General features: G+C 48.7%; 1 protein-coding gene across 2 annotated transcripts; it reads left to right on the forward strand.

Annotated features, from left to right (window-relative positions):
• Positions 1-205: 205 nt before the first annotated feature.
• On the forward strand, positions 206-14,816 carry LOC122037094. Of its 2 annotated transcripts, none has more exons than XM_042596574.1 (6): positions 206-436; positions 1,427-1,597; positions 2,036-2,272; positions 2,371-2,460; positions 14,115-14,234; positions 14,450-14,816. In XM_042596574.1, exons 1-6 carry the CDS (start codon positions 260-262, stop codon positions 14,495-14,497), a joined length of 843 nt encoding a protein of 280 aa, XP_042452508.1. In that variant the 5' UTR covers positions 206-259; the 3' UTR covers positions 14,498-14,816. The 2 variants fall into 2 exon arrangements, with proteins under 2 accessions (XP_042452508.1, XP_042452509.1); XM_042596575.1 differs by having other exon boundaries at positions 2,036-2,263.
• The last annotated feature ends 290 nt before the right edge of the window (positions 14,817-15,106 follow it).

Here is a 15,106-nt window from a genome sequence, read left to right on the forward strand (position 1 = left end):
ATTTGTCTTATTTAAAATTTAAATTTTGATTTTCTTCAGTGTTTTCATTTTTCCCTTCTATTTATTCATCAATGAACCAAATGTTATCGCGCGTTCCAGCTGAGTTAATCCTGGCCGTCACCTATCAACGGCTAAGATTAAATCGCAGCTCTATGCAGAACTTGTCATTCCGCCCTTTTTATTATTATTTTTTATTTTTTCTGGGGTTAGTAAAACCCGTCCTTTCGAAACCGCTCCGCCCTGAGGCGGCGCTGTGCGAATGGAAGGCGACCCCGCGTTGGTCCATCTCCTCAAGCTCCCTCCGGCCACCCCCCAAGGAACCCTCTCCGAAGTGCTCCAAACCCTCTGGAAGAATCGAAGGACTGGCCTCGACTCCCTCGAGAAGTCTCGTGTCCGATCTCTCCTCGCGCTTTCCGTAACCGACGAGCTCGATCCAGTGAGTGCCCGTACTTGTTCCGGTTTTAAATTTAGGGTTTGTTCCTTTTTTGTGCTACCGTTTGTCTTTCCTGGCGTCGAGGTTCCGCTGGATATTCAGAAGCGATTAGTAACGTTAACAACAATTAGCATAATGGTAATGTTTGAAGTAAAGTGATAACGATGAGACCCTGAATAGCACAACGATTTGAGAGAAGTTATCCTGCACCATTTTGACTGTGCATAATGATACGTTCTCTTGCCTCATTTATGGTTATCTGCGATAAAGATTATTAGGTCAATCATTCTTTTAGATGCTTGGGAAAATCATGATGTTCTTGTTATCTCACACGGGTGCCAATTTGACTTTTGAGGAAGCCAAAAATACTCGTGAGCATATACCTTTTATTGCTCTTCTCACATAGTCACATGGCTTTGAACAGTTCAAATAATAATAATAAACCACTTGATGGATATATTCCTTTAGGAATTCACTACCTGCAGGAGAGTAGGAAGATGATTTTCCATTTTCATGTCGGTTTGCTCTAGCAGAACAGCATTTGTCCCACTGGACTTAGTGAGGCTTTTTTGGGGCATGGTTAGTTATCAAGGGGATCTCCATATAAGTGCCTTGGTGTATTGGGTTGGAATAACCCTTCATTTGGAGCTTCCACATGGCATTAGAGCTGGTCTCTCACCTCTAGTTAATCAAGATGGGAAGCTAAATGAACATTTCCTCATTGTACTTATATCTAAACATTATTTACCTTTTTTTAAACAAATTTTAGTTGTTTGACCCTTAAAAATGTGTAATGATCTACTTCTTTTGATGGCCAATCACGTCACTGCCTGTTCAAATTCTTTTTTTTGCTATCCTTACTGCCTACAGCTTACTGAGTATGTGTTTTTTTTTATGTTTATTTTCACACATTGAGGTGATAAATTGTTTGCTTTTTTTGTTTAGTTTACTTTTTCATCCTTTATAGTTACAGTTTGTATTTTGTAATTATAGATTTTGGCTTCTCTTCGATGTCTCATAAGAAAGTGCATAGGTGACAAGCTAGCGGGAGATAACATCAGCAAATTGTTTCCTCCTGGTCTTCCTACTGAACTTCAAACCATTATTTTGCTAATATTCAATAAGTATCTTCATCAGTGGATTGAGGAATCATTGACAGGCCAGGTACACATATTTAAATGATGTATGCTATTACAACATGTAGTCATCACATGGCATATTCATTTTCATTTACACAGTAATATCCAATATATCTTTTTTCATGACTAAAGATCTACATAGATATTTCTGGGAGATTCTATGTATTTCTGGATGCAACAAAGTAATTGCTGCTGTTTTGCCTCTGTGATAACATTGATAGTGGCAATCAACAAAGAAAATTTTAAGTACTAACTGCCTCTCACAACCTAATTCCTATCTTTGGTCGCTCAACAATTTTTCGTTCCCTTTTCTTTGTTGTCATTTCAAATTTTTTGTAGTGGTAGGTGTTCGACTGTAGAATTTGCGTAGTTGTATTTCCCTTTGGCTTAATATTTGAGCTTACTTTTGTCTTAATATTTGAATTTCAGATCTTACTTACTATGTATTTTATTGTTTATGTAGCCTCTTCAGCAACAGATAAGGATTTCAGATCAGGTCAAAGTTAATGCCACTCCTGCTCTTCCATCTTTCTCATTGTTGGAGAATTTGTCATCCACCTGGCAAATAAACAATAGAACTTGTATCAATAATAAGAATGTCCAGTCTTCCAATGAAATTGATGCCGATTCACATTCTCCATTGGCAGCTACCATGTCTCTTCACGAGGAATTTGGCTCTTCCAAGAATATGGCACCAAATGTAACTCTTTGTAATTTGTCATTAATAATTATGGACTTCCAGCGTCTGGACAAAAGTGTTTTTTAAAGTGTGATGAGATGTTTCCATGATCTACATAGGACAATCTTCCTAGACTGAGGTCGATGACATGGACCATGCAAAACCGAAATTCGCAACCTTCAAATAGAGTAGCTATCATCACATTAAAGGTATGCAGATACTTGATGATGCAGATAATATCTCTAACATAACATGTTAAATATTCCCTTGTTTTTTTTGACATAGTACATGACTTTTAAAATGTTTTTATATATTTTTGTCTATATATATGATATACTGTCAAAATTTATTTAAATGTAGAACAAAAGCTGTTCCATTATTTACAGCATCTGACTCTGATGTTAAACTTGTAAATCATGTTTTTTTTGACATGACAGTTCAACTAAATTTTATAGTAAGTGATCCGGTAGCAAGAGCGGGCCCCCCCCTTCTCTGGCAAAGTCAACGCCAAGTGGAAGTCACCGGAACAGCCGCCCACCCAGAGGAGAGTGTGGTCCGACCGGACGGACGGCCATAGATGGCCGGCCGGCCGATGGAATCGAGTACCCGGAAGGGTCCGGCCGGTTTGCACTTATAGTTGGTAGGCACCCTGTCAAATCGGGGTTCCGACGCTCAGTTAAAAAGGTCATGGACCGAGCTGACCTTTTGACCGATCACAGTCATAAAGCACCCCTGTTTGTTAGTCTCCACAAAGCACAAGTAAACCACTGCGGATGTCCGGTCGGATGTTTAGGTATCTTTCCGCTCGGACTACAAGTTTGGAGCAAAGGAAAGGGCCAGAGGATTTCTTTCTCTGACAACCTGTAGGTTTCACGTGTGTGTCATGCTCCAAATCTTGTGACAGGGGATTCTGCTGTCCCATCGAGGGCATGCTCTGACTGTAGCGATATGGGTCAGGTAAACTTTCTGACAGCCGCGTACCTAGGAAAGGACAGGTAAGCTTTCTGACAGCCGCATACCTAGGATAAGACAGGGGACACTTATGCACCTTGGTACGCGTGCCCAAACCTTTCACACTCTATAATAAGAACGGGTTTCATCGACAAAGGAGGTATGTACTCGAGACTTCGAGCCACCTTGTTCATCGTGATTTACCCGACTTGAGCGTCGGAGGGTCGTCACTGAATCCCTTCCTACCGACTGCGTGATAGCCGAGCATCTCGACACTAGTGGAGACCTACATCGAGCCTTGAGCGTCACGTGCCCAGCTGCTGACTGGTTGGACAGGATCAAATTGGCGCTCGTGGGAACGCTCCTGCATCCGAGCATAGACAATGGACGAGGCTGGACGACAGCACACGGTGACGCTTTCAAGGGAGGAACTCGACGCTCTGGTCGAGATAAGGGCCGCCAAACTCGTGGAGCAAAGCAAAAGCATCCGCCGAGCGGAGGGAGCAACAACGTCCGGGGGCCGAGCGGAAGCACCTCCGACCACCGTCGCATTCCACCGGGCCTTATTTCGCACCGCTGAGCCGCGCCAGAGATATAGGATCTTCCTCGGATGAAATGCCAAGGCGGGATGACGGGAAGGGAAAGCTCCTGACGGACTCATCTCCGAGCGGACCAACCGCCAATTTTCGGAAGCCATTCTGCGAGATCCTCTGCCCAAGCACTACGTGCCCCTACGATCGGCGAGTATAATGGAACAACGGACCCGATGATCATTTGGGTAAGTTTGATAATACCGCCACGCCCCACCAATACATCGATGGAGTGAAGTGCCGAGTCTTCCTTACCACGCCCTGGGATCGGCCCGGTGGTTTCCGGACGGATCCATCACAAGCTTCAGGACTTCCGAACGGCCTTCCTCCACCACTTCGCCAGCGTTATCAGAAAACAAGCGTTAGCTTGTTCGCCATCAAGCAAGAACCAAAAGAATCGCTCGAGCTTACATCCAATGATTCAACCAAGTGGCGATGGACATCCCAACACCACATCGGAAACGATGATGAACGCTTTCACACAAGGCCTTGTTGATGGGGACTTCTTCAGGTCTCGTTCGAAGCCGCCCCGAGACTATGATCACATGCTACATCGGCCAACGAATACATAAGCGTGGAAGAAGCGCAAGCCGCCGGAAAAAGAAGCTCCAACCGAGCGTGCACTTGTTCATGCCGAGCGAAAGCTCACTCAGGAACCACCTAGAGGACCAAGGGCTGAAGCAATTCGATCCCAGGTGCAAGAAGTAGCTGCCGCCCCGCCCAAGCCAAAGAAGAGGTGGACCCCAATGTTCGCAAATTCCACCAAACGGATACGCACAACACGAGGGATTGCCAAGCCTTCCCTTTGTGTCCAATCCTGCTCCCGAGAGCCGAACGACGGTCTCCTCCCTCAACACGAGGCAAAGGACCCAGGAAGCCGACCGGACCCGCATAGAGAGGCGACATCACCATACGTCCGATCGGCGATAGATCCCCAAGACAGAGAGTCGCGGACGTCCAGGAACGGTCCCACCATCCACTCGGAGGAAGAAAACAGAGCAATACTTCCGGGCGAAATCAACGTTATTGGTGGGCCGACCGGAGGAGACTCCAACCGAGCAAGAAAGGCAAACGTCCGGCAGCTCCAGATCCATGCAGCGGGCAAGTGGACCGGAAATCACTTTCGGGCCCGGAGACTTGGAAGGAGTAGAAGTACCCCGCGCCGCTCATTAAAGCGGTAATAGCAAATTACACCATTCATCGCATATTTGTGACACAGGGAGCTCGGTCAACATACTATTCAAGAAGGCGTTCGATCACAAATTGATCGAGCCGAGCCGCTGCCGACCCCGCCCTACGGGTTTACGGGCAATGAAGTTCAAATGGACAAATCCGGCCACCTCAATCGAGAAGAACCGCCAGAGGACCGGACAACAAACTGTGGTGGTTGACTCTCCCTCATCCTACAACGCCATTTTGGCACGGCGAATTCCGAGCGGTTGTCTCAACCTTCCACCGAAGATAAATTTCCGTGGAGGACAAAGTTGGAGAAGTGCGGGAGATCAACTAGCAGCTTGCTATATAGAGATGATCCGAGCAGAGGCTTCTTCCGCTCGGGGCCCCGAATCGAGGTACACGCCATAACCGAGAAACCTCCGCTTTAATTTATGATGAAAAGGAGGAAGTTCAGATCCATCCGACCCGATCGGAGGCCACCACTTTCATCGCCTCGGATCTAGAGGAAAAACAGAAGAAGCTGATCCAATGCCTCCAAAGAAAATCATGATGTCTTTGTTTGGTCGACACACGAGTTGCCGAATTTCGCCAAGCCTAGCGCAACATACGAGTTGCATGTCCGACCGACGCCGAAAGCGTAAAAAGAGATTTTAGCGAGCGAATGCCATAATCCGGCGGAAGTAGAGAAACTCGAGGCCACATACGCGAGGTGCGCTCCCGAGTGGCTAGCCAACGTGGTATTGGTCTCTAAGCCGGGCGGCAAGTTGCATTGACTTTCGGGACTTAAACAAAGCATGTCCCAAAGATTTTATCCTCCGCCTTGATAGATCACCGGTGGACTCTACTAGGTCAGAGTTAATTGCATGCTCGACGCCTACCGTGGCTATCACTGTGCACCGCCGCCAAGATCAAGAAAAGGTGAGCTTCATCACGACGAGACATATTGCTACAATGTGATGCCGCTCGGATTGAAGAATGCCGGGCCACCTATCGCTTGATGAACAAGGTATTCAAGGAGCAGATCGGGCGGAACCTGGAAGTTTACGTGGACGACATTCTTATCAAATCCGTCCGAGCGGCCGATCTTTTCAAGGATATGGAAGAAACCTTCCGAACACTCCGCATATGGAGTCAAGCTAAACTCCCGAAATGCCTGCTCGGCCAAAGAGAGGTTTGGGGTATATAGTGACCGAGCGGGGATCAAGCAAATCCCAACAAGGTGAAAGCTCTGCAAGACATGCTTCCTCCAGGAAACACAAGGAAGTGCAGCGGCTGACCGGTCGGATAACCGCCTTATCCCGATTCATCTCTAAGACAGTCGACCGGAGTCTACCTTTCTTCAAGATCTTGCGCCGAGCCATCAAGTTCCAGTGGGATGAGGAGTGCGATCAAGTGTTCGAAGAGCTCAAAGCCTATCTCAATTCACTACCGGTACTAGCCAAGACAGTCGTCGGAGAGTCTCTCAGGATCTATCTGTCTTCGACCGAGCATGCATTCGGCTCGGCCCTTGTATGGTCGAACGGTGAGGAGCAGTCGGTGTATTTCTAGAGCCATATTTTGAAAGATGTCAAATCTAGCTATACTGGTCTCAAGAAACTTGCTTTCGCACTGGTACTCACCGCTAGGAGGCTTCGCATGAACTTCCTCGCGCACACGATCATTGTAATGACCAACAACTCCCTGGGGAGAGTCTTCCTCAATCCAGAAGCGTCAAGGCGGCTAATCAAGTTGACGACGGAGCTCAGCGAATTCGACATCCAGTATCAGATCCGAACGACCATTAAGGTGCAATCCTTAGCAGACTTGGTTACTGAGGTGTAGACTCCCGAACCAGAGGTCGCTTGGAAGATATACGTGGGCGGATCATCCACTCGGCAGGGAAGTGGAGTTGGGGTGCTGCTAATCTCACCGCAAGAAGAAAAGATGCACCTATCCGTCCTACTGGACTACAAGGCCACCAACAATGAGGCAGAGTATGAGGCCCTTATAGCCGGATTACAGACGGCACGACATGTGGGGGCCGGTCGGGTAACTCTCTACTCGGATTCCCGGTTGGCCGCTCAGCAACTTTCCAGCACCTTTGAAATCAACAGTGTTCGGCTTAAACTCTACGCCGAGGCCTTTGAGAAACTCAAAGCTACTTTCCGAGAGGTGCTTATTCGGAAGATTCCCCGAACGGAGAACCAGGCGGCCGATGGCCAAACTCGTGAGCTCAATAACGCCGATCGCCATTCAGCCCCAATTGAAAACGCTGATGGTGGCGCATGTCGACCGGATGCAAGGCCTCGCTTTCAAGTGACCGGAGGACACCTATTATAGAATTCCTCCGTCGGCACCACACCATCCGATGAATATGCGGCCCGGCTCCTCGGAAGAAGAGCCAGTCGGTTTACACTCATCAAGAAAGCTTTCTCGCGCCCTCTGCTAAAATGTGTAAGCTCGGAGGACTCATCTTACATCCTCCGTGAAGTACATCAAGGATCATGTGGAGGTCATCCGGGCGGACGATAGCTAGAAGATCCTTTGGCCGGATACTTTTGGCCAACTTTACAAGCGGACGCCGATCGGACCGTCTGCCTTTCATGCCGTAGTATCACAACTTCTCCCACCGACCGGCAGAGGAGATGAAGGCATCAACCATCTCATGTCCGTTCGATCGGTGGGGAATGGATATTGTGGGTCCATTTCCGATGGCGACCGGCAGAGGAAATTTTACTAGTGGCGGTAGATTATTTCTCCAAGTGGGTGGAGGCCGAGCCGCAAAGATCATCGAGCAAATGGTTAAAAATTCATCCGGCAAAGACATCATTTGTCGGTTCGGCATCCTCGCCGATCCGTGTCCGAACAGCAGTGGAAGATGTTGGAGGATTGGTGCCAAAGCTACGATCGAGCAACATTTCACGTCCGTGGCCTATCCTCGGAGCAACGGTCAAGTCGCCAACCGGAAATTCTTCAGATTCTTCGCGCTCGGCTCGACCATTTGGGAGGAGTTGGCCGGATGAAGTGCCGAGCGCCTTGTGGGCTATCCGAACGACGCCAAAAGAAGGGACGGAGTCACACCGCTCCATTTGGTATATGGCGGTGAGGTCGTCATACCGGTCGAAGTCTTGAGTCAACCAGGATCCGTAACTATGATGATGACAACACCGAACGAAGAAACATAGAGCCGGACTTGGTAGAAGAGGAGAGGGCAAAGGCGTCCGCTCGGCGGCACCGGATGAAGCAAAACTACAACCGGCGTATAATCCCAGATCGCTCCAAGTCGGCGATCTTGTCTCGAAGAAAGTCAAGCCGGTCGGCGAAGGAAGCGCCATGGGCAGGCCCTTTCAAAATCATCGAAAGCTCCGGCGCGTATTATCCGGAGGATGAGGACGGACGGCAGATAGGCCGTGGAGCGAACCACCTCCAGCCGTGGTGAAAGGTGTATCACTGTAAATCACCGTGTATTTCATTTTTCGACTAAATACTTGAAATGCAGAGATGAAAAGTCAAAGGAGCGAATATAAGGCATTATCATCGTAGCGCGAAGGCCCCCAGGCCGATCGGCCGGGAGGTTTATGTGGTTAGACTTGTAAGCAAATAACCCGTGCCGTTCGGCCGGAATTAAATTGGTCAAGCCAAACGCTCGAAGATCGAAGGCCCCGTACCCTTCGAACGGAGGTATATTATTCGAGCCAAAATACTAGATGAAGTAGATCCTGAGCCGTGCGGCCAGGAAGGCATTATCCAAGCTGGGGGAAAGGCGAAGAGCAACTCCGAACGGAAGTGTCAAAATTAGCCTTGACGGCCGTCTAGCCCAGACGTTAAACCGCAGAGCCGCGCCGACCGGCTATAAATATCCGCGCCGACGAGCACCGTCGTTAAAGATCAAGAGACGAGCCGGCGTCTATAAACCCTCCGAGCGGAAGACCGACGAGCACCGTCGTTAAAGATCAAGAGACGAGCCGGCGTCTATAAACCCTCCGAGCGGAATACCGACGAGCACCGTCGTTAAAGATCAAGAGACGAGCCGGCGTCTATAAACCCTCCGAGCGGAAGACCGACGAGCACCGTCGTTAAAGATCTGCTCGTCGTTAAAGATCAAGAGACGAGCCGGCGTCTATAAACCCTCCGAGCGGAAGACCGACGAGCACCGTCGTTAAAGATCAAGAGACGAGCCGGCGTCTATAAACCCTCCGAGCGGAAGACCGACGAGCACCGTCGTTAAAGATCAAGAGACGAGCCGGCGTCTATAAACCCTCCGAGCGGAATACCGACGAGCACCGGCGTTAAAGATCCAGAGACGAGCCGCCGACCACGAACTCTCCGAGCGGAATACCGACGAGCACCGTCAAAGATCAAGAGACGAGCCGGCGTCTATAAACCCTCCGAAGGAAGACCGACGAGCACCGTCGATCAAGAGCCGGCGTCTATAAACCCTCCGAAGGAAGACCGACGAGCACCGTCGTTAAAGATCAAGAGACGAGCCGCCTATAAACCCTCCGAGCGAAGACCGACGAGCACCGTCGTTAAAGATCAAGAGACGAGCCGGCCTATAAACCCTCCGAAGGAAGACCGACGAGCACCGTCAAAGATCAAGAGACGAGCCGGCGCCTATAACCCTCCAAGCGGAAGACCGACGAGCACCGTCGTTAAACATCAGGAGACGAGCCGGCGTCTATAAACCCTCCGAGCGGAATACCGACGAGCACCGTCGTTAAAAATCAAGAGACGAGCCGGCGTCTATAAACCCTCCGAGCGGAATACCGACGAGCTCCGTCGTTAAAGATCGAGAGCCGCGCCGACCGGCTATAAATATCCGCGCCGACGAGCTCCGTCGTTAAAAATCAAGAGACGAGCCGGCGTCTATAAATAATCCGAGCGGGATATCGTCGACACTGCGATTATCCGTATTCCCCGCCGATTGTCAGACCAAAGCTATTTTCCGATCGGACTCGAGGTATAAAAGGTTCGGATCGGCTTATAGCGAGCGATTCTGGCTAGCAGCCCAGATTGATATTCGGCCGGACGGAAGAGCTGGGGAAAACACTTCATTCTGGAAGAATGCACCTCGAATGCCCAAGGTATGATGTGATAGAAGACGAGCGGACCGTACAAGTGTTAGCCAGGGAACAGTGCAAAAAGATAGAGTACACGAAAGGAAAGCATTTCATTAAAATTAGAACCTTAGGTCGAGTGGCCTAAGTACAAAAAGGTTCATGTTCAGCCGAGCGGCGAAATTACAAAAATTACTCGATGTAGTCGTAGAGGTCCCTCGGAATGTTGCTCAGAGCTCCACTTGATCGTCGGCCGGAATATTGGTGGACTCCGGAAGAAGGCCCTTCGACTTCAGATAGGTCATAGTGGCCGTAATTGCGTGTCGAGCCGAGTACATCCGCTCGCAAATTTTCTCCGAGAACTCGGGCGATCGGATGTAACTTTGTCGGAGAGCGGCGACTCGGCCGGCAGATCCCGGTATTCCTCAAGGTTGCCGGAGCTTGTCGTGGCCTCATTCAGACGCTCAATCTTCTCCGTGACGGCCGAGCTGCCTTCTCCCGATCGAGCCGTCCTCCTTTATCTTCAACTCCAGGCCCCGGGCCTCCACGCTTTTCTTCTCCGGATCGGAGATGGCTGTGTTCTTCCGAGTGGTGGCGAGTTATCTTTGTGTCAAGCGACTTGACCTGTCGCTCGGACTCGGGGGTGGGCCGATCACTGTTTTCTTCGCCGCCGGACTCTCGGATTCTTTGACTCTTGCAGCTCGGAGTAGGAAGGTCCCTGGGAGCCGCTCGGACCACCGCCGCCTAGTTGTTTTATCTCCTCGTCCGCCATGGCCAGACGGTTGAAACGCTATCTCTTCCACCCACCTCGAAACGAGAAGGCGCAATTGTTAGAAGCCGAGCGGAAATATTTTAGGTAAAACAAAAACAAAAACAACGAAGAACTTACCCCGTAGCTTGCATGTGGTCGCTTGCTAAGTTCGAGAGGGATCACACGCTGCCGAGCCGCCCACATCTCGCGAGGGCCCTTTCAAAGTAACAGGTGTGCTCGGGCACGGCCGTCCGGCCGCAAGAACTCTTCACCAAGATGAAGAGTAACCAGACAGCGGCCGTGACTGTGGATCGCCCGACCGGATCGGTCGCGAAGACCGCGAATGGATGGTCGAACGTTGGACTGAAGCGGCGGGGAGAGTGTCGACCGGAGTGGCCTCGACCGAGCAACACCGTCCCGGCGTCCGGCCGATGAAATGGTCTCGTGCACCGCCTTCCTTCGCAATGAGGCGGCCCGGCCGAGGGTTGGACATGGAGGTAGCCGAGCGTAGCGGGGTCTCCACTCGGTGCTTTGGCTGATCCTCCTCCCGAACGGACCCTTCCTGGGGCCGCTGGTTCCTGAGGGGTAGCGCCACGTCCACATGTTGAGAGGCTCGAGCGGCCGATTCACTGGTGCCGCTTTCTCTTCGTGAGAACCGACCGAATACCCGGTGCCTTCATTTCTTTGTCGCCACGCCTCCGCTTTCTCTTTAGAACGCCGCCATCAGAGTCCATGACGATGTCACCGCATGAAGAGAAAAGAAATCGCTTAGCAATTAAAGCAAGTGCCAAAGCAAAGTTCTTACCGAAGCCGGTTGGGGTCCGTATAGGACTCAGCCCAAAATGTACATCACTCCCTCGTGAAGAAGCTTGTTGATGTCAAGTCGTAGACCGCTAGTACATTCATGCGTGAAGATAGTCCGGGGTCTTGAATTTCTTCGGCCGGAGGGGAGGTAGACCGACTTGCCACCGGGTCGGAAAGTTCGGGCATGCGGAGGTAGAATAATAGTCCTTCCAATGTTTATTGGAAGTGGGTAGTTTATGAAGAAGACTAAACCGGCCGAGCTTGGAACATAAAGGTGCCCGCTTGCTTAGGATAATAGAAATAAAAGAAGACCTCCGACGGAGGGGAATGTTGTGAATCTTGAACAAAACGACAACGCCGCAGAGGAGACGGGTGTTTGGTACTAAACTTCCGAGCGGCACGCCAAAATAATTGCAGACGCCCGCTATAAAAGGATGGACGGGAACCGCAGACCGGAAATTGGTCGCGAAGACAGAAACCACTGCGGCTGTGGCCGAGCGGCAGACCAATAGGCGAACTGATATCCTCGGGATTTCAAATTGTCACCAAAATATCAAAATCCCGTTGTTCAAAACGAGATCGATGGTAGTATACCATGGGCCTAAGGATTGTTCTTCGGATGAGAAGAACTCGCCATGATCGGGAAGAAATCAAAAAGGAAGTTCCAAAGACGAAGGAATGGAATTTCAAAGACTCGAGCTAGGGGAAGAAATACGGATTAGATAACGGAAAGGAAGGAGGAGAGATCTAAAACCTTACGAGGGAGATGAATCGAGGAAAGGCGCCGGAGAGCGTCAGAAGGCAGCAACAAGATCGACGGAGCTCCACAGAGGTAACGGAGGCGTGTGAAGGCGAGAAGGAAACGAAGAATTTATAGGGTGAGGGCGGCCTCCACCGTCGGATCCAGTCACGGAATCAATGCATACATCTAGCCGCTTATTTCGAATTGCTTGGTCACATCAAAATATCATGCAACCGCCTCCGTACCGATGGCATTGCTCCACGTGGCAGTCAATCATTCGGAGCATTTAATGAAGGTATGATCGACATTGATGTCGAAGATTGGCGCAGAACGCAAGGAGATCCGGCGAAAGCCATCATTGATTCATTCAAGGATACCTCTGCCGCTGACCGGGCGGAGAAGATTAGCATGGAAGAGCCGTTCGGCTAGACTCACAGTCCAGTCAGTCGGGCTATGCGCCTCCTTCGACTAGACTTGAGGGGAAGGCAAGTGATCCGGTAGTAAGAGCGGGCCCCCCCTTTTCTTGCAAAGTCAACGCCAAGTGGAAGTCACCGGAACAGCAGCCCACCCAGAGGAGAGTGTGGTCCGACCGGACGAACGGCCATAGATGGCCGGTCCGACTGGACTGCCGGCCGGCCGATGTAATCGAGTACCCGGAAGGGTCCGGCCGGTTTGCACTTATAGTTGGTAGGCACCCTGTCAAATCGGGGTTCCGACGCTCAGTTAAAAAGGTCATGGACCGAGCTGACCTTTTGACCGATCACAGTCATAAAGCACCCCTGTTTGTTAGTCTCCACAAAGCACAAGTAAACCACTGCGGATGTCCGGTCGGATGTTTAGGTATCTTTCCGCTCGGACTACAAGTTTGGAGCAAAGGAAAGGGCCAGAGGATTTCTTTCTCTGACAACCTGTAGGTTTCACGTGTGTGTCATGCTCCAAATCTTGTGACAGGGGATTCTGCTGTCCCATCGAGGGCATGCTCTGACTGTAGCGATATGGGTCAGGTAAACTTTCTGACAGCCGCGTACCTAGGAAAGGACGGGTAAGCTTTCTGACAGCCGCATACCTAGGATAGGACAGGGGACACTTATGCACCTTGGTACGCGTGCCCAAACCTTTCACAGCTCTATATAAAGAACCTCAGGTTTCATCGACAAGGGAGGCTGGTATGTACTCTGAGACTTCTGGAGCCACCTTGTTCATCGTGATTTACCTGACTTGAGCGTCGGAGGGTCGTCGCTGGGAATCCCCTTCCCGGCTCGACTTCTGTGCAGGATAGCCGGAGCATCTCGACACTAGTTGGAGACCTACATCAGCGAGCCTTGGAGCGTCACGTGCCCAGCGTCTGTTGACTTCTGGTTCGGACAGGATCAGTAAGCAATGCCTATAAGTCTATAACTTGGATCTTTCAGAAGTGTAAGTAATTCATCAAGGCTGCAGGCCTGATTTTGTTAGATTTTATTATTTCTTTATGCAAACAAAATTAGAATTTACAATAAGACAAACATTCAATTAATTTTTGAGTTTTGACACAAGAACAGCAATGGAGATACAATGGTGACAACAATACTAAGGGCTTTAGCCTTGATCATGACATGCTAAAATCCCACAAAAATGCTATAGTTGCTCTTTTTGGCACCTAGAGAGTTACTCTAGGACATCCACTGAATAATTTAACACTGTTTGTTCTACTTCAATTGGTGATTATAGTCCATTAATTTTATCTTCTAAGTTTCAACAAAATTATCATCTATGTTTGCCAACCTTCATTCCTAATTTTCTATCTAATTATGATGCTGTGGAACACATTCAGTTGCAAGATTACGCCAACTCTCCATCAGGGGAACTCGACGTTAAATTTCAGCTTTCCAAAGACACATTGGAAGCCACGTTGAGGACAATGTCCTACATTAGCGAAGAGCTATTGAATTCAGTAAGATTTTTTTTTGTCAACTTTTGTTGAAATGTAGCTATAATGTAGTTAATTATATTTATTTCACCATTCAAGCCTTATTTAATCAATTCAATTTATCTAATCACATCATTTTTTTTCCCATTCTCTGCGAAGGCATTCACATCTCCTTTAACTATTTTGTTATACATTGGAGCTACACAAATCATGGAAGTATGATATACAATTTCATGCAGGTGGACCAGTCATCAGAACCCTCTGCAAAGAAGCATAAACAACAGTGAAGTCTCAATCCATTCAATCTTTTATGGATCTCCTTATAGTCAAGCATCATCATGAACAATCCCAGTCAACTGAGACCACACAACGATCTTAACCTGTGTAATATGTCTCCTTTCCAGGACTAGTCCTGGGCGAGTGATACATAAGAGTGCTCCCTTTTTCTCTTTGTTTAAGCAGTTGCATCAATATTACGTTGTGGATACCTTCATGAGCTAACCAGCTAGTTGTAGTTAGCTTCGAACAGGCAATGTCTCTTTCTCATCACTTCCAGGTACATATGATGACATTTATTTAATATTTTTAGAAATAAGTTTTCGACAACGATATGTCAGACTTGATAAATATTCAGCACATATTTAAAACTTAAAAAGGCGTAAGCAGAGTAGACTTTACATTTTTTTTTCTATTTTCTTAAAAATAAGATTTCAAAATATTGTTAAATCTATCACTCGACTCACAGGTGAATAATGTCGAAAGAAATTATTAATTAATTAATTAATTAATTTTTCCATAATAATATTCAGCTGTAGCCACAACTGTGCACTTTGCGGTGGAGAGGCGCATCCTGTTTAGGTGCTGACGAACACGTGACCGCGATCATAACTGCTGAA

This window comes from Zingiber officinale, unplaced genomic scaffold, assembly GCF_018446385.1.
Source record: "Zingiber officinale cultivar Zhangliang unplaced genomic scaffold, Zo_v1.1 ctg232, whole genome shotgun sequence".
Classification (NCBI taxonomy): Eukaryota; Viridiplantae; Streptophyta; class Magnoliopsida; order Zingiberales; family Zingiberaceae; genus Zingiber; species Zingiber officinale.

Bases quoted from the DNA above. Each gene is read 5' to 3' on its own strand.
- LOC122037094 (XM_042596574.1), top strand. From the start codon at position 260: ATGGAAGGCGACCCCGCGTTGGTCCATCTCCTCAAGCTCCCTCCGGCC. The intron at 1,598-2,035 runs GTACACATATTT...TTGTTTATGTAG, and splicing joins AGGAATCATTGACAGGCCAG to CCTCTTCAGCAACAGATAAG. The intron at 2,461-14,114 runs GTATGCAGATAC...GAACACATTCAG, and splicing joins TAGCTATCATCACATTAAAG to TTGCAAGATTACGCCAACTC.